The sequence below is a fragment of the Strongylocentrotus purpuratus genome, unplaced genomic scaffold, assembly GCF_000002235.5.
Source record: "Strongylocentrotus purpuratus isolate Spur 01 unplaced genomic scaffold, Spur_5.0 spur5_scaffold_6, whole genome shotgun sequence".
Taxonomy (NCBI): domain Eukaryota; kingdom Metazoa; phylum Echinodermata; class Echinoidea; order Camarodonta; family Strongylocentrotidae; genus Strongylocentrotus; species Strongylocentrotus purpuratus.
Window position 1 is genome coordinate 2376238 of NW_022145612.1, and position 24492 is coordinate 2400729.

The 24492-nt window shown below is 38.7% G+C and overlaps 2 protein-coding genes across 5 annotated transcripts in view; both read right to left on the minus strand.

Annotated features, from left to right (window-relative positions):
* Nucleotides 1–11928, minus strand: part of LOC548615 (histidine decarboxylase) — a 44863-nt gene extending 32935 nt beyond the window's left edge. The window contains exon 1 of the mRNA XM_030972685.1: nt 10852–11928. Within this exon, the coding sequence (XP_030828545.1) occupies nt 10852–10879 (28 nt within the window). The 5' untranslated portion in view covers nt 10880–11928. The remainder of the gene's footprint in view (nt 1–10851) is intronic.
* Nucleotides 11929–16084: 4156 nt separating this feature from the next.
* LOC579780 overlaps nt 16085–24492 on the minus strand; it is a 30451-nt gene continuing 22043 nt past the window's right edge. For 2 of the 4 annotated variants that reach the window (XM_031000378.1, XM_031000380.1), the window contains 7 exons: nt 24256–24438; nt 23629–23751; nt 22828–22977; nt 22051–22193; nt 18926–21320; nt 18383–18515; nt 16085–17661 (listed from right to left, as the gene is read on the minus strand). In XM_031000378.1, the coding sequence (XP_030856238.1) occupies nt 17354–17661; nt 18383–18515; nt 18926–21320; nt 22051–22193; nt 22828–22977; nt 23629–23751; nt 24256–24438 (3435 nt within the window). In that variant the 3' untranslated portion in view covers nt 16085–17353. The remainder of the gene's footprint in view (nt 17662–18382; nt 18516–18925; nt 21321–22050; nt 22194–22827; nt 22978–23628; nt 23752–24255; nt 24439–24492) is intronic. The other 2 variants (XM_031000381.1, XM_031000379.1) reach the window with 2 other exon arrangements.

Sequence of the window (24492 nt, forward strand, 5' to 3'; positions counted from 1 at the left end):
CCGAATCAAATGGATCTAGAAGATTGATTGACCTGGTCTCAGTGACGGGTAAACTTTTTTGTTCTCAATTACTTGGTCTAACCATGAAAACCGTCTAATTTTACTTTAGATTTTCAAACAGTAACAGTTACGACCTAAATTAGGCCTAAGGCCAAGGGCTGTACTCTACATTTTAATAACAAATTAACGTTAACATTAGACTTAACTTAAACTGTTGTTTCTCTGTGATACAAGTGCGAAAGGAACACTTCTTTTTTCAAAAAAAAGAAAAAAGAAAATTCCCCTTTTTTCCCCCTTCTTTTTTCCCAGTGGGGGGGGGGGGGGGGTGGGGCGGCCCCCCGCCCCCCCCCCCCCCCCCTGGATCCGCCACTGATCCCGGGGATAAAAGTATACAGCTATGTAACAAGTAAATTTCTAAGAGGGAGAATGCCGACTCAAATAAATGATAATGATAAAATACCAAGGAATTTAGGAGTTTCATGGGTACCAATCCAATGGAAATTTGTATTAAAATAAGAGCCCCCGTCAGCACTAAAAGAGCCCCCGTGAGAAGGTTCACGGGGCTATTTTTTTTTGGAAGAGCCCCCGTGGACAAAAATTTAATTTAAGCCCTGGTTGAAAGTAGTACCACTCCAGCATGGCCTCAATCCCTGACCGACCCTGTTGATATGTAATAGGTTACTTGATGGCATGATAGCCACGATTCAGGGAAGATATGAAATGACCTATCACAGGATTACAACGATGACATATGTGAACGTTAGGACCCTACGAAGAGAGACAATAAAATGGTATGATTAGAGGGGTAGCGCCAATGAAAGACTTAAACATTGGATGAGAGCGAGGGGATGAACATGAAAAGAAGACGGCATGATGAATTGACAACTGTAATTTGATAATATGACATAGTGATCGGCGACCTGTACGCGATGCCCCCTTTTTAATATAACGAGCCCGCAAAACCGACTACAAGCCTACTACTAATCGACAGAATGTTGGCTATTAATACCTCGGTCACAACACCAAATCGACTCAAGACAGACTCCAGACAGACTCTAGACCAACTCTAAACCGACCGATTTATGGCCGTTGCTGGGTATGTATAAGTTTTTTGTTTCCGTCTGTTGTGCCTCGATGTCGGTCTGTTTGGTGAGACTGGGATATCATATTCAGTCACACCGCCAATCCCACTACATATCAACTCCAAACTGACCGATGCTTGGCTATTCCGGGTAACGTTATTTTCTATTCGGTCTGATGATGACCACGTCTGTGAGACTGGGATATCATATTCAGTCACACCGCCAATCGCACTACATTATCAACTCCAAACTGACCGATGCTTGGCTATTCCGGGTAACGTTATTTTCTATTCGGTCTGATGATGACCACGTCTGTGAGACTGGGATATCATATTCAGTCACACCGCCAATCCCACTACATTATCAACTCCAAACTGACCGATGCTTGGCTATTCCGGGTAACGTTATTTTCTATTCGGTCTGAAGATGACCACGTCTGTGAGACTGGGATATCATATTCAGTCACACCGCCAATCCCACTACATTATCAACTCCAAACTGACCGATGCTTGGCTATTCCGGGTAACGTTATTTTCTATTCGGTCTGATGATGACCACGTCTGTGAGACTGGGATATCATATTCAGTCACACCGCCAATCCCACTACATTATCAACTCCAAACTGACCGATGCTTGGCTATTCCGGGTAACGTTATTTTCTATTCGGTCTGAAGATGACCACGTCTGTGAGACTGGGGTATTAATTTTCAGTCACACCGCCAATCCCACTACATATCAACTCCAAACTGACCGATGCTTGGCTATTCCGGGTAACGTTATTTTCTATTCGGTCTGATGATGACCACGTCTGTGAGACTGGGATATCATATTCAGTCACACCGCCAATCCCACTACATTATCAACTCCAAACTGACCGATGCTTGGCTATTCCGGGTAACGTTATTTTCTATTCGGTCTGATGATGACCACGTCTGTGAGACTGGGATATCATATTCAGTCACACCGCCAATCCCACTACATTATCAACTCCAAACTGACCGATGCTTGGCTATTCCGGGTAACGTTATTTTCTATTCGGTCTGAAGATGACCACGTCTGTGAGACTGGGGTATTAATTTTCAGTCACACCGCCAAACCGATTACAGACCGACTCCAAACGACCGATTTATGACCATCGATGGTTATGTTATTCTTTGTTTGGTGTGCTGCCGGTCTGATATCGGTCTCGTCGGTGTCATTGGTTTGTATACTTCAGTCACTCCACCAAACCGTGTCCATATTGACTCTAAACCGGTGGATCTTTGGGCACTGAGCGAAAAGTTATTTTTAGGGGGGGGGGGGGGGTCTGTCGTCAGTCTCGCTTGGAATGTATACCTTAGTCAACGCCACCAACCTGACCAATTCTTTGGCCGTTAGGGTAATGAATTGTGTTTGGTCTGCAGTCGGTCTGGTGGCGGTCTCGTTGATATGACTGAGATATTACCTAACGAATGAGGGAAGGTATACAGTGTAGAAGGTCCATGATATGATTCATTTCATTCGATAGCAATAACAAAGTAGACACGACTATAATAATAAATAAAGATGCTAAGATGTGGCGTAGCAAAGGGTCCAGACATTGTGGGGGCACCATCAGTGGTCTTACTCGATGGGCGGCATGCAAATTAACAAGCCATCGATCAGGGGAGTTTTGAGAGATTCATAGCGTTTGTTTATTTTTTTTATTTATTTATTTCCACATGTGGGGTGGATTGCCCTTTCAACTTAAGTTGATTTTCAAAGGGGTCCACACACATTTAAAAATGGTTACAAATCATATCAACAAACAAGCAAAGAAATAAACAATTAGATACATGAAATAAACAAAACAAAATTAGATACACGCTCTCCCCTCTCTCTCTCTCTCTCTCTCTCTCTCTCTCTCTCTCTCTCTCTCTATATAGTCTCTCTTTAGTCTCTCTCTAGTCTCTTTCTCTCTCTTCTTCTTCTTCTTCTTCTTCTTCTTCTTCTTCTTCTTCTTCTTCTTTTCTCTCCTTTCATGTTTTGAGATTTGTTTGGGGGCATTTGTACCTGAAGAGAAAATTAGAATAGTAGCTCTTACTATCTGTATTGTCTGACGGTCAATACATTATTTTAACAGGTACTATTATTTTAAAAAGAAATTATACTACATGTACATGTATCTAATTCTTATTAAACTTCAGGTCAGTTCCTTGTGGTACGAAACATATAACGGGTTATGAGGGTCCTTTTAGTGGCTCTTCATATTCTCAAAAGTAATCAGTATAAAACCGTCCCCGTTTTCAATTTCATTATGCATCTTTCTTTTTTAATGTCGGTGATAAAGTACGATCCCCTTTATATCCCAAGTGGAGAAACTTGAGACATTAATTAGGTTATTGTTGCGGCAAATCATGGCTCCAATTTGATTAACTCTGTCCATCTGATCTCTATGAAATGGAAAAAAATCGTCTCTTTAGTTCTTCTTCCCATTCGTACAAAACGTCACGTCTGAGGCATTTGGGATGGTGTTTAAGATTAAAAGACATTCCTATGTTGGTTGATTAAACTCCATAATGTTCTAAATGCATGCCATAGGTGAAATGCGTAGAGCTCACCGCACGCTTTACGACCTTACTACGATCCTATTTCAGAAGAATTTGCAAAAGCATTGATACGATCATTCAAAATTCTAAAATATTAACGATTGAGGATCTGAATAGTCATGATGATGAATAAAATCTACATTTGAAGGGTGTTCATATTTTCTTTGAGGATAGAAAACTAAATTGGCCCAGAATTATTATGACGTCAAACCACTAGTGCAATTGTCTACAATTTAAAGCCTCTACAGTTTTAATTCTGACTCGAATGATTAAATGTACTAAAATTCCGGTTACGAGTATTTTTATCATTATTTAGAATATATATCAGGAAGATAATGTTTGTTAAGATTTCATCTAAAATAATTGCCATTTCTTTGAAAAGCGGACCGAAGGAGGATCGTACACGATGGAGTGGGTTACACATCATAACCCTGAACATTAAGAAAATCCCATTCGAATGCGAAGGGTTGAATGTAAGCATTCGATTTAATAGTGGGGGAGGGGAAGGGGTATGTTTTGTGTCTCATTAATTATGAATATGAATTGGTTTGTTTCATTTTGATTAACTGCACCAGTTTTTCATCAAAAGCCCGTATTGATTGCTTATCATTTTTTGGTTTATATTAAATTTCCTCATTTTGTTATGAATATATGTAAGACAGTGCAACCAATTCCATCTGGAAGGGTCTCCTTTCAGTTCACACCAAAATTCTTTTCCTTTGATTATCAGAACAAAGTTATCCCGAAGTGGAGCCACCCTGTTCCGTATATCTGAGCGACACAGGTTTTCTTTCTTTAAAACAAAATTCCGAGAAATCCTCGTATCGAACGGGCGGGTTTGTCAGGATGGTGCCGAATAAGAAAGAACAGGATTTGGTAACCTACATGTAGCATGATATCAAAATAATGATTTTTAAAAAAACTGACTGATTGGCATATACCCTTAAGCTTAACTAGGTATAGACTGCGAAGCATGTTTCTTATAATCTAAAACAACATTTGTATAATTCTAGCAAGCAGCCTGGTAGTCGTTTTTAATCTGACATCTACTCGATTGTATTATTATTCAGTTTATCAAAAGGATTCTTACTTTTCATATATCCATCTTTATATCATGATTATAATGTACATGTATGCGACTAAGGGCTCGTTCATATATGCCGAGGCAAAACCGCAGGTTTTTTTTTTTTTTTTTTTTTTTTTTTTTTTGTAATGACGTAAATACGTTTTAAATTACTGTATTTCATAACACAGAGCTCAATGAATAGGCGTAGGACCTTTAAGGACAATAATACGTTAAAAACACCCGTGGCGACATTTTCACGGCGGTTTTCCGCGTCATACTGAACAATCCCTTATAATATGTGCCCTTTCCTTTGCATGTAAGACCATAGGTTTTTTTTCTTCATACTACTGATTTCTTCGTAAGGTTATGGTGTCCGACAATGTGTGAAACGTATGAAGTTAAGATGGGGCATAATTAATATTAATTAACATTAATTTTGTCTAATCATGTTGCATAGGAGGCAGTGTTACATACCGTGTTACCACGAGTACGCAAGCCATGTGCGATCACTTCTACCAAACGCTGCAATCAAAGGTGGATGTGCACTTCCCAACAAAGTCAATTAAACTCCATCCGACTGACAAGCCTTGGATAACGCCCCGTACGAAAGAGCTTATTAACCAAAGACAAATAGCATTCAGCAACAACTCTCAAGGAGCTTGGAAATCTCTACGCAATCAAGTCCTTCGCGAAATCTCTAGAGTCTAGAGCAAAACGCTTTTTCTATCGTGATCGTATCCAAAATCTTAAGAGCGATAACCCCTCATCTTGGTACAAGAACATTAAAGTCATGTCTGGTCATTCAAATTCGCAAGCAGACATAATCCGAGTTCCGACTGTTGAAGACAATGACCCAGTGAAAATAGCTACCGCCATTAATGAATTCTTTGCAAATGTTAACGCTGATATCCCCGAACTACATTTGCGAGACCTACCATCGTACCTGCCAGCCCAAACACCGCCCCCACATGTTCAACCGTGGGAAGTCATGAGTGAATTGAAGAAGATCAAGCCTGGCAAGTCAAGCGGCCCTGACGGCATTCCTGGACGCCTCGTTCGGGAATTTGCTTGCGAACTCTCAATTCCCCTGTCAGGGATACTAAATGCATCCTATCAACATAACAAGGTCCCAACCCAGTGGAAACAGGCAATAATTGTCCCCATCCCTAAAGGTCCTACATCTGCAACTTTGGATAAACTGAGGCCTATATCCCTCACCGACCACTTTTCCAAAATTGCTGAGTTGTTTATAACCAAGCTTCTGTTACGCGACATTAACCCTCATTTGGACAAACACCAATATGGAAGCAGACCGAGCCTCTCAACTACCATTTGCATCGTCGACCTAATCAACTACCTTGCTAAATCAGCTGAGGCACCAAGAACTGCCACTACCGTAGTATGCACCGACTTCAGCAAGGCATTCGATCGGGTCAACCACACTATCGCGATTAAGAAGCTTATTGATCTTGGTGCCCGCCATTCGATTCTTCCTTGGATCTGCGATTTTCTGACCGAGCGCCAAACCTGTGTTCGTTACCATGGTTCACTTTCGCCCTGGAAGAAGATTCATGCTGGCGTCCCACAAGGCACACGCCTAGGTCCTGTTGTATTCTTGGCCCTTATTGATGATGTAATGCGTGATTCTTCATCAACGAGTCACTGGAAGTACGTCGACGACATGTCCATTGCCGCCTCGCACGATGCACGCAACCAGCCACGTGATATCTCCCGTTCACTATCCACTCTAGAAGATTGGTGCCAGAACAATTACGTTAAACTCAACACCAAGAAGTGTTCAATCATGCGATTGTCCTTCAGTAAAGTCCAACTACCCCCACTAGGAGTACTTATTGATAATGTCCCCCTGAACGAGGTTAGCAGTGTGAAAATCCTTGGAGTAACCATTGAAGACACCTTGAAGTGGAATGTACAGGTTTCGGATACGGTTTCTCGTGCTAACCGCCGCATTTTCATGTTAAGATCCCTGAAAGCCTTCTATCCCCCCACCAACGACCTCGTTACAGTTTACATAGGATTTGTAAGACCACTCCTCGAATATGCCTGCCCTGCCTGGAACGGAGCATTGACTATCGCCCAGTCCAACAAGATCGAAAATGTTCAAAAACGGGCATTAAGAATTATACTAGGTAGATATTACATATCCTATTCAAATGCCCTATCAATGACCAAGCTTCAAACTCTCCATGCTCGCCGAGAAGAGCTATGTCTCAAGTTTGCCCTGAAAGCACTGAAATCCGACCAATCAGACTGGTTTAAACTGAACGCCAGCACCAGAAACACACGGAAATCACGTATCTGTATAGAACCTAAGTCCAAAACAGAACGATACAGGAAAAGCCCAGTCCCATATCTCACCAGGTTACTCAACAACGCATAAATTCCCCTGATTCCTGCCCGATTCCACACCTCTTATTCAAATCGTATGCCTTTTGTTGCTTTTAATACTGCTCAACTTTATACCCATCAACTCATAAAGATTAGTGCATGTAATCCACATTGTAATAATGGATACACTTGTGTTTTTAACTGTCAAACTGATTAATTAGTGAATATTTTTTTTATAGTTACGCACGTTCCCATGTACATTCTATGTCTTTACATATTTAAAGTTTTTACGCATATATTATGTTATTGTCTTAGTAATGCATGATTGGTAAATTGTACTGTTTTTCTCTGTAAGGGAAACTTTGTATTTTACTTTGTAATTTCTTTCTAATCGTCTTTTCCTTGTCGTCTTACTTTCATCATTATTCCGCTTCTCCATGTCTTCACAGTTCCAACTGTTCCATTCTTCTCATTCCACTCCCTCCCTATCTCCCTCTCTCTCTCCCATCTTCCGCATGTCTTCCTATTTTTCTTTCTAACTTAACTCTCTCTCTCTACATCGTTCTCTCCCTAACCTTTTCTCTCCCTTTCGGTAATTGTTTAATCATGTTTCTATGATAAATCCTTATATATTGTGTAGCTTTATAGACATTCAATGTGCATTACGGTTCGAAGTTAAACAAATCTTCAGTACTTACTTGTTATAACTCCATTAATCAGCCTAAATTTATATTTAAAATATGAATATTCCTCACTTAACAATGATTACAGAAAAAAAGTAACGCCGAATCTATTTTATTTGTTTCATCAATTTGTTTGTAAGTAGGGAATATGTAATTAGTTATGATCTAACCGACTGTGTATTATGTGTACCTGTCCATATTATCTAAGTTTGTTGAAATGATTTTTAATACATGTAAAACTTGCAATGTAATTTAGCTTTCGAGCTACCATTTTGAAGTTGTCTAATAAAAAACCATTCTACTACTACTACTACAGAAGGGAGTAGCTAACATTTTTAAAAAAGGAATGAAAGAGGGAAAAAGAGGGGGAGAGAGAATCGAGATAGATGGAGTAAAGAAGTGGTACAAATGCAAGTCGGTAAGTGAGAGAGAGAGAGAGGGAGAGAGAGAGAGAGAGAGAGAGAGTTTCAAAGATTACAAATCAAAAGAAGGAAGCGGAAACAACATTTGTATCGACATTTTCATTCCCCTCTTTTTGTCGAGAATGGACACTATGGAATGGATTATTTTAAAGAAATTTAGCGGGAAGACGAAGTAATTGACGGACGGCCCTAACAAAATTGTGTTTGTCACGTAAATATACAGAAGATGGAATTACTTTCTGATGTCCATGCAACTTCCAAAGGCTCACGTATCATTGGTACTGTCACATTTAGGGCGAAATCTTCCATTATCATTCAGTTTGGTTAAGTTTTCATGAGCAATTATTCGAACAATCATTCATTTGGTTACGGCATGCAGGCAACTTCCATTAATTAATCGATATTGCAGATATTACATGACTGTTTCAGAAACTGGAATAAGTTAGCGTTCAGTTTATAAGAGCTATGTAGTCCATGATCTTGGTTAACCATCATATTTTACCTAATCTGGTGGTTCTGAAATGGGAATACGATATTCATTGATAAACAAAGACAAATTCATAGTGGTTTAGTATTACACGGAGTTAGGGTTTTCTACCAGGTCTCTTAAACAATGAAGGTAATTGGAAAGGTAAATTTAAATTATCGAGAAAAATTTCTTTAAAAGAGAGACTTCAAGTCTAAAGACTATCATGTTTTGGATTAAAAACTTTCTTTCCGAATTTGGTGTGAAGCAGTGAGACATGAGAACTTTATGTGCATGGTAAGCTCACACCGATTGAACTGAAAGTTTATGAATTGCAAGGTTTTATTCTTTCTTAAATGCATGCAATTGGGATTGTAACTAATGGCAAACAAAAATTGTAAATAATTGTCAAAAGAGGGCGTGGCAGCTACACCTAAAATTACAATGGCGGCCATTATGGTTTCATGTTCAGGCAAACGTTTTCAATTTTATTGTACACATTTTATGTACTTTTAGATTTTTAGATAATGTGTTAACAAAATTTCAAAGTATTTTTATTCAGAGAAATATATTGCTGCGGTGAATTCCAGCGGTTTAGAAAAACTTTTGTCAATCTTTTATTTTGGTCACGGCACCCTTTTTGTCATCGACACACTAGATAGGATATAACGTAACGTGTGTGGGCACCCCACTGCCAAAATAATGTAAATGAATATAAGGAATATTCGAGCATCTCGTTGCCCGGAATTATCCATTTGTCTAAACGTTGGGAGCAAGTGAAGCGAACGCGCATGGGGAAAAAAAAATGTAATTTCGATATAAAAGATATAAAATATATATTTGGGCACCCCGCTGTCAAATAGAATGGTATCTAGACACCTTGTTGCTAAAATATGGAGGTATTCAGACCACCCTGTTTCTAATTTATGCGAGAGAGCGAAATAGGAAATAGAAAAAAGAAAATACATATTTTAGTGGTTTACATATGTTAGTGGCAAGAGATGTCTTGCGGCAACATGCGGTACCGCATTATGTACATAACCTTGGTTTTAAATTATAAATGTATTCATGAATTTGCACCAAAGAACTAATCCAGGAATACAAACCCACAGGCAATCATATGTATCGTAATTTGCAGGTTTATTTGTATTTGTTATGATTTGTTTAATATGTAATTGTTTGTCAGTGAATTTTGTTTGTTATAGCGCTCACAGACTTCGTTGGAAAGCGCTGTATAAGCACAGTTTTTATTATTACTATTATTATTATAAAATATGGATAGAAAATCAGATCTCTGTTTTAATCATTCACGCATTCATCATAAAAATGATAATATTAGAGTTTCGATTATAAAAAAATTCAAAAACGAAAAGTATATTGCAGATTCGAAATGTAGCAATAATAAATTCACAAGAAAATGGTTTCAACTCAGGAATTTGTTTACATAAAATGATATTTTTCTGTATTTTTTTTCTTTTCATGAATATCAGAAATGAATTATTAAAGATTGGTTAGTTTTCTGTTAACTCATCTTGAGAAGCCAACTTTATTTATGTTATAAATGTAAATTACCTTAAAAATATATTTGTTAATTTGTTTCAAATGAAAATCAATAAAATCCCTGTGGAGGGAAAACCCACGATGTTACGAAGTGACAACTAAAGACGTAACACTTCATAAAATGTGGTTAACCTCGAGCGTTTAACAATCAATGGCGTTATACATGGTGGTGGGTCAACGATCTTTAGATTGAGATCCTTGAAGACCATTTTAATATGCTGATAATCAGGATACTCAAAGTTGTACAGGAACCGTTTATTGCCAGAGGGTGATGCCTCTTTCCCGACTATCAAATGTTTCCAGTTTCTGTAATCGGCGAGAAACTGTATATTTTTAACACAGAATATACTAGAGAAGATATGAAAACTATGAATAGGCTCACTCGGTGCTGGATTACACGGTAATGGTTTGCCCAATACTTTTAATTTAAACAAAATATTTGGAGCTGCACCCCCCCTCCTTATACGTTTATAGATATAGTCTGTAAAACTTTCTCGCATTGCAACAGTTCCAGTCTGTATCAATTGTGATTCCACTCTTTTCGCGCCAACATTATATGCCAGTGTCAGCAGAATCAGCTAATTAATTATTTGATGGGCACTTTGTTTGAAGAAAAACATACATGTACATTCCAGGAGATTTTTTTGTTAACTTACCTCTTCTGCGGTATTCCTCAACATCCATGGTTGAGTCAAACTCTGTGAAGTTGCATGAGAAAACTGTGCTGTCACTGTAGCCTCATCTACCCTTAAGAAGACCTCTCTTTAAAATGCTGAGTATGCTGTCAACGAGCTAATTTGTCTGTTTAATTACGCCTTTTGTTGAATCAACGTAGTCTTCTCGGTCTGAAATGTCACAGAAGAAATGTTCAAATATGATACTCTATACCCACTGTATAATTATGCTGTGCGGTGCTTCTCAAGTTCATCGTTGGAATCCCCGGTTGCCTCGAGCAAGCTGACAGGCTTTCAATTATCGTAATGGCTCGGGAAACAAAATATACGATTATTAAAGATGCTTCGATGCACGTCTCCTTCTTTGCAGAGATAGAGAACGAGATACATAGAGAGGGGTGAAGACGGTCGACCATGCAATCAAATTTGATATGTAATGTTTGAATCAGCGCAAAAGAGCGAGCATTTGTAAATGGAAGACATAGATGCAATTTTCGATCGCTTGATTCAATGCTACAACTGGCGCCCGTGTCTATACCAAAGCTTCAGCTCCGACGTTAACTAGCTCTCCACAACTAGTTTTTCTCTCCATTCACTCTCTCTACTCCAGCTCGTGATTTTTTTCAAATTCACCGAGCTCTATTGGTTGTGAATGTAGCAGAAGAGTTGGCTCGATTCACTAGGGTGTAAGAGGTATACTGAGATTTTTATAGCTTCCAGTACGGGAGTGCAGGGGAGTGCAGTGAGTTCAGCTGGGGCGTCACTTCATCGGCCAATCACAAGCTGGAAGCCACCACTTCCGAGTATGCGCAGTACGACTATCACCAGAAGAACACTACACCAAGCAAAATGGCCAAGTATTGGTCGGTTTGAAATCGGTTGGGAGTCAGCAAGGAAGTGTGATTGCGGTATCACTGTATTGCACGTGATGAATGCATGTTTTTTAATGTATTTTGCCTTTGAAAATAATGTTAAAAGATATGGACAAGCGTGTCCATTTCCTGGGTCCATTTTAGATAATCACACTCCCCACGGGAAAAACAGGTTGACTATTCGTCATTACGAGTGGAATAAAAAATACCTCTCTCCCATTCTCTTTTCTTTCCTGTTCCCTTTCAAACCGGCTACCCACATTGTGAACAAAACTTCATATACATACCACCATGCAAAACCCAACCTTTAAGGGTAATTGTAATGTTGACTATTGAAATACTATTATTCTTATCTGGTGAATGAAGTAATTTGTATTGAGCCACTTCACAAAGACGTATGTATTAAATGTGGTTATATTGCGAAGATGGTCCATTGTGGGGTAATAGACCGGTTTTTACTAACATATTCAAATGTATGGATGTTTCTATCCCATGGACCTAGTGGTGAGTTACTCCATTAACCTGTTATTAATGAATGAACTACAATACTCGAGATCCAGTCTGCATATATTTATTAATGCTATGTCGGGCAAGCTTTCGGGTAGTCAAGAACAACCTCTGTTAAAAAAATCAGGCATACTATTTGAATACGTTTAGTAAACCGGTCTATTATGTGGCGTATATAGGTATCATTGCGCCCGGGACAAACAATGAGATTGGGCGACCCCCGGACCAAGCTTATCTATAGCACTTAACTGTAGAGATTTTTTTGAATTTGTTAATCCTCTAAAACAGTTTCTTGTGCATTTTACCAATCATGGGTAGGACCATCCGCGAGGGAGCATCACGATGAAAGGCAATGATAGGCGTATGGGTATGTTATCATGGGGGGGGGGGGGGGTAAGGCTTTTTGGCGGAATATCAACCATCATTGTGTATGATTTCGCGAATGAGCGAAGCGAGTGAGAAAATAAAAACATTTCATTATGGTGTGCTAAATTCTAGATGTGTCATGTAAGATCAGACAATTTTTTTTAAATTTCTTTATTATTTTGTTTTAATATATTTTGTTGCCGACCTCGCGGCCCATGTAAAAGAGCTTCACGGCTCACCGGTTGAGAAGTGTTGTTTTAGATGATTGTGTTTGTCAACTTCCATGTCATCTCGCAATATTCATGATTCTGCTGAAGTCATTATATTGTCATAAACACAATCAATACACTCGTATTATCAAGACTGATTTTCATTAATCTGATCATTCTGAGTATAGCATCATGGTTTGCTCAAACGTCTCTCCCCCAGAATTCTCCCGAGCTAGTTTATATGGTGAGAGTGATCGATAGATGTAGGTGTATTGGCAGGTGGGAAGCTTGTGACATGTTATGCCATACCTAGTCATGCAGTGAGCTTTCATTCACAGTACGGAAGCAAAAGGCGGGTCCTTCGGTCACGCAATCATCACAAAATTACGAATATATCACTTCTTTCTCTCTATAAAATCAAGCAATGATACCTAACTAGTTAAAGGATTTATAATGTTCGACATATCTGGTATGTTTAATTGTTATTATTAATACCATTATTACTATAGTAAGTTATAATTATCATTATATTATAATTATGCGCTTAGAAACGCCGGTATTAAATGTAATTATTATTATTATTGTTGTTGTTATTATTATTTTCATCATTATTATCGTATTATCATTATTATTATTAGTAGAAGTAGTAGTACAAATAGAAGTAGTAATGGTAGAGGTATTAGTAGTAGTAGTAGTAGCAGCAGCAGCAGTAGCAGCAGTAGTAGTAGTAGTAGTAGTAGTAGTAGTACACTCTAAAAACTGAAATGTTAAATGTCAATTTAAAAGGACCGAGGAGTGACCACTCTTTCAAAATGTCAGATTGTTTTTTTTAACCTGCTAGATTCAACCTTTATAGTGTTGGATCCAGCATGTTTAAAGTGTTAATCTACCATTTTGAAAGAGGGGTCACTCCTCGGCCCTTTTAAATGGTGATTTAACATTTCAGTTTTTAGAATGTAGTAGTAGTAGTAGTAGTAGTAGTAGTAGTAGTTGTTGTAGTAGTAGCAGCAGCAGCAGCAGTAGTAGCAGTTTCGTTTTACCGAGCGTAGATAATTAGAGAAACTTATTTACCGAAAACAAAGTCAGAAAAAATAAAGTTACTGCTGACTTGAAGAGATCACTGCTACGTGGAAATTCTCCAGTCTCATGGGAACTTAGTCGATGTTTCACTTGGGCTTTTCTTTGGAAATATATCCACACAGTTACATGTTATATTTCTCTATCTAAAAATGTTTATTGACTCCTAACTCCGAGCTGAAGTGTATTTGATGATAATCTCACCTGATAGAGAGTAGACTCCATGATATTATAATCACATTATGTTGAATTCACAAAGATCATAGTGACCTCGATTTCAAACAGATCATCATTTTCTTATCTATAAAAAAGATATTAAAAAATCTCATTACAAATTCCATTGTAGCCGCCGCAGCATACAACACAACACCACACCCAAGTAGTACTACGAGATCCAATTTTTTTGTTCACTTTCTGTTTCTATCAAGCTACTCTTAATATATGTACATTATATGTATTTTTTCAACAGCACAAGAGAGTTTACGTTATTAACTACTGCTATGAAGTTGCAGGGTCATGATTCACACAAAATTGTAGACCGGTCAACTTAATGTCAACTTACAGGCACCTTGTAAGGGAGGCGATTTTTCCTAATACAAGTCTCTTTCAATTACTGCATTTCATGGAAATAATTCACGATATTCTTCTCAAGAGAGAGATATTGACTTTTGTATGATTTTAGATGTGAAGCCTTTGTCGGTATGTGTGACTCACGGCGTGTTCCAAGAATGAAACCTTGAATTACACCATCGGAAATAGGAAGTGCAAATTAAAATAAAAAAAGTCAGAATTTAGCAATGGAAAACCGGCATTATTCTAAGACAATATTTACAATGTATATATTTAGAAATCTTCCGATGAAAAAATGACCGAACCAATACAAATTAAAAGATACACGTATTTATATCGATGAATTTTAATGGATAGATTAAAACGAAAAAATCCGGGAAAAACCTTTATCCATCAAGATTTGTCGGTATTCATAATTTAACAGCTCGAGATATGCTACCCCATTACGCCCAACATCCATGCCATTTTTCGGTGGACAAGATCCCTCCATATTTCATGCAACCGTTTCACTTTGTGCCGTGATGTTACAGCGCGCAGTCCCGGACTCGTCGTCTCACCGTCAAATCTAGCACCTTGGATCAGAGATTTCTTCATGACGTCACAAAGCCAGTTGACACAGCTTGTTATGTCGCCACTGTTCAAGATCTCACACCCAATATCGCAGGCTGGGTGGGCGAAATGGAATGAGTTAATGAGGGAGAAGAGCAAAACCAAGAAAGAAAGAAGGAGAGAGAGAGAGAGAGAGAGAGAGAGAGAGAGAATAATCAGATACAAAAGTGTGATAAAATATGCATGGAGATCGTAAAAATATGAATATTCATATACAGGGCTCAAATTAAATTTTTGTCCACGGGGGGCTCTTCCAAAAAAAAAGAGCCCCCGTAAGCCTTCTCACGGGGGCTCTTTTAGTGCTGACGGGGGCTCTTATTTTAATACAAATTTCCATTGGATTGGTACCCATGAAACTCCTAAATTCCTTGGTATTTTATCATTATCATTTATTTAAAGTCGGCATTTTCCCTCTTAGAAATTTACTTGTTACATAGCTGTATACTTTTATCCCCGTGAAGCCGGGCAGGGTGGGGCAGAATGATAGCCAGGGTCTTCGCTCCGGTGATCTTAAGGCAGCAAGAAACGATGTAAAGGATTGAGAAGTCCACAGGAATGGATGAAAGCTTGCCTACTAAATTTAAAGCCCCTCTAATTGGGAGCCCTAACAATTTGATGGCAAAATTTCACTTAAATTGTACCATACTATGAAAGAGGATGTAATTTCAGACACATTTCTGCAAGGATTTGAATCACAAATGTGTTTGAAGTCGAATATTGATGAAAGAATACAAAATTTTGGTTTTCTGCGTACAACAGAAAACCCAAATTGTGTTTTTTTTAAATCAATATTTGTCTTCAAAAACATTTTTTTTTTTTTTTTTTGGAGGGGGGGAGGGGGTCTTTGCAGAAGTGTGTCTTAAATTACACTTTCTCTCTCACATTATGATACAATTTAATTGAAATTTTGCCATCAAATTTTTGTCGAATTTGGGGCTCCCAAAACTTAAGAGGGGCTTTTAAGGTCGGTATAGAAGCCTAAATTACACGCCAATAAACACATTGTTTCAATTGATGATTTCCCACTAACAAAACATTATTTTAATTGATATTCATCAATTCCATAAGAATCTTTGTATATTTCTCAAAATCACCAAACAGTGTCCATAAGATTTGGACTATGACATGTCAACAATTCTTTTCACTTTTTAAAAGACCAGTCATACACATTCTAGTCTTACTAAGACAGACTACACAATAAACAGACCAAAGTTAGTTTGTTAGTTCCACCACCCAATCATAATGTTATAACATTCAATGAAATCATTCTTCGTGAAAAGGTACATTATTGTACACAATTATTCATGCATATAATAGAGAAGTAATGTATGTAATCAAACCCACCAGTATTGTTATGCATAATTTATGTGTTCCCCATAAGGTTTGTCACATTTACTTCTGGATATCAGATAACAATGTAGTATCTGTTAGGGTACAATCGAATTGTATTTATACAAACTATTTACAACACAAACAATTTGTTATGACGTATTTACTTTGTCAATTGAGTCATAACTTATGTACTTTGTCAATTGAGTCATAACTTATGTATACATGTTATATATACATGTACAAGGGGTGGACAATAAATCCTCTTCGATGGATTTTGGATTGGGGTGACGTGAAACTTTTAAATTCTAAAAGGGTACAGTGACTAAAAGATGGTTGATAAACACTGATCTAGAAGACTAAATACCGGTGCCCCCCCCCCCCCATTGACTGAGCCCATGCTACGCCATTAGGCGTAAACTGTATTGTATGCATTGTATTGCGCAAATTATGAACTGGTAGTGACAAAAGGAACAAAATAAGCATTTCATAGCTATTTTCAAGAAAAATGTTGATAGATAAAAGACATAAAAGATATAATCACAAAAAGATGTAATTTTCATAAAAACATTGCGAGAGGAACATAAATTTTTACCACAGTTGAAATATTACAACAACCAAACTGATTTTTTTTTTCATGGCACTGACACTGGCACCGACACCAGCTTGTCATAAATATGTAAATCCATTCCCATGATGTCAGTGCCCTTGCTCATTGCTGGTACCACATCTCAAATTTATTACATGAAGACTATCCTGGATATTCGTTCATCTGTATTTCATGTATAACCTATACCTAAATGATATAACCAGTTCATATATTCAAATAAATCAAGCATGTACTTCAGACAATGTGAAGTAATGTTGTAGACAGTTTTTTTTTCTTCGTGATATCCGTTTATATTCGCAATCTCGGTTGCTTCAAATGTGGATCTATTCTCTGTTTTAACGAGTCTTGGTCATGCAATGCCTGATAGGGCGCATGAAAACCTCGATGATATCGGATGGGAATTGCTTCAGGATTGACGCCCAGGTGGTCGTTTCCCCAAAGGCAATGGTGTAGAGCTGACTGACATTACCTGGTAAGCAATGTTTCAACCACTCCTGTATCTGTGCAGGAATGAAGAGGATGGCGGAGTTATCGTGAATCAGTGTAGAGACATTAGGCTCTACCAGTGATATCCACATGTCGAAAATAGACAGCACTAGAGCCGCCGCTACAATCTTCCTGATTAAATCCATTGAAGACATCCCTGAAAGAAGTTAGAGACACACAAAAATTGAATAACATTTAATTTACGATATAGTGAAATATCATTAGTTTTCGAGTTAATATTTGCCCCTTTACTATTAATAGCTTCTGAATTAGAATTCGTGGTACTAAAATGGCACATCTTTAATAGCATTAGGACGAAGTATCCGTTCATGAACTATTTAGGATTCAGTGAAGAAGTTATACCAACTCCAAACCGACCAATTTGGAGCCTTGGGGGGGGGGGGGGGTAATGTAATTGCTCGGTTTGTGTATAGGCCTAGTTGGTCTGGGTGTCGGTCTCGTTGGTGATACTATAGTATTTTTCGGTAATGATGTTCGATCCATATATAGCATACCTAAGATCATGGTTGGATGAAGGACACATGCCCGCTCCGGAGACTATTGCTCTGCCGTCCGTTTCCTACACTAACACAATTATCAGCTTCCAATCCCAGACTTAACACTATACCTAACACTTACCTTCCACTAAACTTAACTTAAAATCCGATTCCATCCCAAACTATAACCCTACAATGAAATATAGCCAGGAACATAATGTGGGGTATCACCTATATTAAACATGGTGATGTCTGGTAGTCCTTGTGGATTGTGACGACAAATAGGTATGCCCTCTGAATTTTCTTTGGATTTCGAAGAGGTATTCTTACTACATTTTCACGTCAAGAACCTTAATATTACAGGGAATGAACTCCACTTACATTTATCAGCTAAGCTCTCATCCAAGCTGAAGCTCTTGGTAGGGTTCTGAAGCACAGCAACAATTTCACTGCAATCGACCCCGAATTCTTTCTCGAAATCTGTGAGATCCCATGTCCACCAACCGTCATCATCCTGAAATTGGCATAATAATTGGATAGGGAACTAGGTTACCCAGTATTACATTTTTCATCAATCATTACGATTTATTTTTGGTAATAGAAGTATGCAAAAAAAATGTCGTAGTGCAAAAATATCGAAAATAAGAACGCGGTGAAGAAGATGAATGAACAAAAGGAAAATAAATAGACTCAACCAGAATGTTCTTCAGGAATACATAATACATTAAACTCAACATTGCAATTTAGGTTGCACTTGTTCTCAATATTATACCGAATGTAAAATAGCACTTACTGAAATATTGAATACATTTACAAGCAAATCTGGAGAAACAATCCATTATCAATGAATTTTTTGTGGAGGAAATCCTAGAATTGGTATCAGTGTTACGGTCATTTGCTGATTGAATTTTACCACCTACTTACCTCGTTTGATATCTTCAACAAACGCCTCATTGTTTCTATTTCTCGTTCATCTGGATCTTTCACTATCTCATCAACGCTCTCGTCATCTTCCCTATCCTTCTGAGAGGTGGTCAGGTAAGTCTTGTAAGGCGCACAGACATCGAGGACTTGCCGTGCCTGGTCGATATTCTCCTGAAGCTGCTCATCAAGTTCAGACAGTTGGGCTGATTGAACATCACGCATCATCAAGACAGGAAATTCAGCACGTTGGGCCTGTAACATTACTGGAGATGGAGAACGTTCAGCTTCCAACATCACAGGTGACGCGGCTCGTAACTCCTCTTCTTCTGACTCAAGGTTTTTTTTTCTCAACATTGATACTGAAGTTGAATCTTGACCAACATCATCAGATTGCATTTCACTCATCATCAGATCAAGATGTTCAGTAACATCCTGTAACATTACTGGAGATTGAGCTCGTCTTGCTACCACCCTCACAGGTGACGCGACTCGTAACCGCACTTCATCTGACTCAATACGTCGACATACTGTATGTGTGACTGATGGCATCATCTGGACACGGGATCCTGCCTCGTATGGCTCGAGCTCGGAAGCAACTTCCTGTAACATTACTGGAGATGGAGCTCGTCTTGCTTGGACTGATTGAACTGCATGCACCATCTGGACATGAGATTCAGCACGTTGGGCCTGTAACATTACTGGAGATGAAGCAAGTTCAGCTTCCAACATCACAGGTGACGCGGCTCGTAACTCCATTACATCTGACTCAATATATTCCACTCGGGCACTCTCAACGGGTTCTGCCATGGCAGTTGCATATGACCGTTGGACTGATTGAACTGCATGCACCATCTGGATATGAGATTCAGCACGTCGGGCCTGTAACATTACTGGAGATGAAGCACGTTCAGCTTCCAACATCACAGGTGACGCGGCTCGTAACTCCATTACATCTGACTCAATACATACCACTCGGGCACTCTCAACGGGTTCTGCCATGACAGTTGCATATGACCGTTGGGCAGATTGAACTGCATGCACCATCTGGACAGGGGATTGAGCACGTTGGGCCTGTAACATTACTGGAGATGGAGAACGTTCAGCTTCCAACATCACAGGTGACGCGGCTCGTAACTCAATTACATCTGACTCAATACATACCACTCGGGCACTCTCAACGGGTTTTGCCATGGCAGTTGCATATGACCATTGGGCTGATTGAACTGCATGCACCATCTGGACTGGGGATTGAGCACGTTGGGCCTGTAACATTACTGGAGATGAAGCACGTTCAGCTTCCAACATCACAGGTGACGCGGCTCGTAACTCCATTACATCTGACTCAATACATACCACTCGGGCACTCTCAACGGGTTCTGCCATGACAGTTGCATATGACCGTTGGGCAGATTGAACTGCATGCACCATCTGGACAGGGGATTGAGCACGTCGGGCCTGTAACATTACTGGAGATGGAGAACGTTCAGCTTCCAACATCAAAGGTGACGCGGCTCGTAACTCCATTACATCTGACTCAATACATACCACTCGGGCACTCTCAACGGGTTTTGCCATGTCAGGTGCATATGACTGTTGGGCTGATTGAACTGCATGCACCATCTGGACTGGGGATTGAGCACGTTGGGCCTGTAACATTACTGGAGATGAAGCAAGTTCAGCTTCCAACATCACAGGTGACGCGGCTCGTAACTCCATTACATCTGACTCAATATATTCCACTCTGGCACTCTCAACGGGTTCTGCCATGGCAGTTGCATATGACCGTTGGGCTGATTGAACTGCATGCACCATCTGGACAGGAGATTGAGCACGTTGGGCCTGTAACATTACTGGAGATGGAGAACGTTCAGCTTCCAACATCAAAGGTGACGCGGCTCGTAACTCCATGACATCTGACTCAATATATTCCACTCTGGCACTCTCAACGGGTTCTGCCACGGCAGTGTCGTATGGTTCCGCTACGGCATTTGTCATTTTGGCTGAGTGAACTACACGCCGGACAACACGCCGGACAATATATTCATCAGGAGATTGATCTTCTTCCTCTCCGTACATATCAGGCATACTTTCTTGGTCATCGACCTGCATTGGAGCGATTATCATTTCTTCCTCGGCAGACAATGATTCGGAATTGATTTCCACAGCATATTCCTCTGTCTCAATCTCATCTTTGCGAGAAGACGCGTCGATTTGGGCTCGTGTGCCGATAGGGATTGTCGCTTCCACATCCTGCTCTTGTTCTTTCCCAGTCTTTAGGTCTTCCTTCTCGTGGAAGTGCTCCTTGGATCTGTCGACTGCCAATTTAGCAGGTGATGATGTAGCCTTACTGGCCCCTTCTTCTTCTTGAGCTATCTGGTTGAGTAGATTTTTGCATCTGGAAACACAACAATGCAAAGGATATATGATTTATGACTAAATAAGTGAAGTGATATCGATTATGTATACGAATCGCACAAAATGGTCATGGATTTAGAATTAAATTAGAAAGTTAATATTCAATAGATTGCGCTATCTATGTTGTTTCATATTAATTCATGGATGGTATACAATATAGTATTTGTATACCATCCATGAATTAATTAGTTTTTAAACCAAAATTGAACATCTTACATGTGTTGTATATTAAATGGAGTTATGAGCATTGATTCAACGTTGGATATAGGCTAAGGAAAAACGATTTTTAAAGTTATATACATATACCCATATTTTCATTTTTTGCTCATTTTATTGCCGTATATGTATATAACTTTAAAAATCGTTTTTACACTCTTGTCCCTGCAACGAGTGTAAAAATGTAAAGCACTTCTCAGAATGTTCCAAAGCACTGTCAAAGCATGACAACGACAAGATGTCCTACGTCTTGCGTCGTCGAGAATAACCAAAAGAATCGAACACTACCACAAATAAACTCAAAGTCAATTCCTTTACCTTATATTTCCCATAGAAATCCTGTTCGGATCATGTACAGTGTAACATGTCATTGTAATGCTCACACATTTTAAAAGGTGATGTATCGTAGGTTGGTTTCGCAAAAAAGTATTTGCAATTGTGTTATTGACAGAAGGGAGTAAATTTATCATTAAATAAAGTTTTATCGCACTTACATCTTGGCCATGTTCGTGAGTTTCCTGTCCAGCTCAGTGGTCGCTACTGTCTTTGATTCTTGCATGTAGTCATTGAGTACCTCGTTTGCTAGTTGTACTTCGCCCTTCACACGGAGATGAAACCGGGCTAAGGCAAGGCACGCCTGTGAAAGTCATTGATTTAACAAACAAGAAATAGTTATGCATATCGTCTTATTAGTCAATACAGAGAAAATATAGAAATTGTATGTAGTTGTGCATAGCCAATCAAATATACAGTAATATTTATTTTTACCTTGGGAATCGGAAAGCTTCGGCCATTAATATTAGAAATATCAGTTTGAATTTCTGTTCACCTCATTACGAATGAGGTTTGGAAAGAATAAAAGGCAGACGTTTCGTAATATTTGCTCAACAGCTTGGACTTACAAATTGCCCATCGAGATAAAACTGGATACATGCTCATGAAAGCAATGTAATGTCATTTATGTACATTTTCGAAAGGGAAAACAAAAGTTGCTCTATGCAGGTGATGCTTCTAAAATGCACAAAGTGGGACCTTTCATTTTCCCGACGGTTCGTTCGGTTCTTCGGAATTGCGAACCCTATTTTCAATTTTTCAAAATTTTGAACCTTGTTAAAATTTCGGAAATATGAACCTTCGGAATAATGAACCTTCAGAATTATGAATCTTCAGAAAAAAGATATGTAGCCGTTTTAAAGATCCGTGGATATTTGGGATCATATGTGCCAGGAGCTGAGAATGAATTGGTCAATAATTGGTAGAGTGGCACTAACCTTCTTTATAGCTGGATGAAGTGGTTCAAAGGATTTAGTAGCGAGATTCATGGCTTGTTTGTACTGATGCTCAGCCGTGATGAAGGAGAAGGACTTCTGTGCGCTACCCGCACGCGCCAAAGCCTCGTTCAGTTGGGTCATACTGCAGCTCTGAAGTCAATATATATCAAACAAGAGATTGGATACCGTAATACATCACAACAAAACAAAACATAAGAAAACTAAATAGTTTTTTGTGAGGCCCTTCCTGGAGGAAGTACTCAAACTCATTTTTACAATAGCATTGCATGTGCTTATATTTGATTTAGGCACCTGTATTCTTGACTGACTTGCGAATTTTAATGGTTTGACAATGCAAAGAGAAGGGACAGTTGAAGAGTAAATGTCAGTTGTGAAATACGACTGTGGCGTAGCTCTGACAATGGCGGCATGAGGGCACATTCCCCAATCGCATTGGGAAAAAAAACTCTACAGAGAGGATATTTCTTTTTATAAAGAATGAAAAAACAATGTGACAAGTAAACGACAAGTAGACGACTTTCGTTCAACAACCAAATTTGCTCTGAAAACATATTTATTTAATTATTTATTTGATATTTGTATATAACTGTTCCGTTATCATTATCATTATTTTGTCGTTATTAATATTATAATTATCGTCATTTTTATTATTATTATTAGTAGTAGTATTATTATTATCAATAGTAGTAGTAGTAAAAGTAGTAGAAGTAGTAGTAATAGGAGAAGTAGTATTAGTAGCAGTAGTAGTAGTAGTAACAGTAGCAGTAGTATTAAGTATACCGTTTCTATTCCTGTAGATGCCTCCTGAACTACCCAAGGATGATTGGTATGATAAGGAGTTGGCCACAAGCCTTCTAGGATAGCTGTTATCGAAGGTCCCTCGGTATCTTTGTTCTCATCCTCCTTGACAAAGACAAATTAATAATGAGAAGACTGTTATTATGTCGTGAGCCGCTGCAATGCGAGCGAGAAAAATGGTAAAAACATAAATCGACATTCACATACATTATAAATTATCATAATAGAAATTGTATTTATACTCTTGGCACTGGCAGACTGTTGTATCTCAGTCTTTTGATTTAATACTACAAAGATTTCAAAACTAAAACAACGTTGAATACATAACACTTCTTTAATGGGATATGTTTTTTTTAGTTTCATGCTTCATCCTCAGCCTGAGTTTTAGAACAGAAATGAACCTTTAATATAGTCCAGATCATTTAAGTGCTTTGTGTCTCGTTGCTTTTTATTTTTAATTTGTTACTTTTGGAAATAATATAAACCGTTATCTTTAAGTGTTTCAAATTATCGGTTTATAACGCTCCCCTAGAAACGCCGTTACTTCTCGCCCTTTTAAACGGTGATTTAACATTTTAGTTCTTAGAGTGTAGAGCAATTAAGGCCTACCTCATCCCTCTCTTCTATGGCGATAAAGCTGGTGAGAGGAGAAACGATGTTAAACTGAACTCCTAGCTCTATCAGATGTCTCTTCACATCATCCATCATGGCATCATTCTCCAGTCTGTTAGCATGGACAGAGCCAAGCTCCCAGTCTCTCACAATTCCTCGGGTTGCCAGGCGATGTAGAGTCTAAAATTATATGAGAACAGACAGAAATGAATCATCACCATCATCATAGAATGA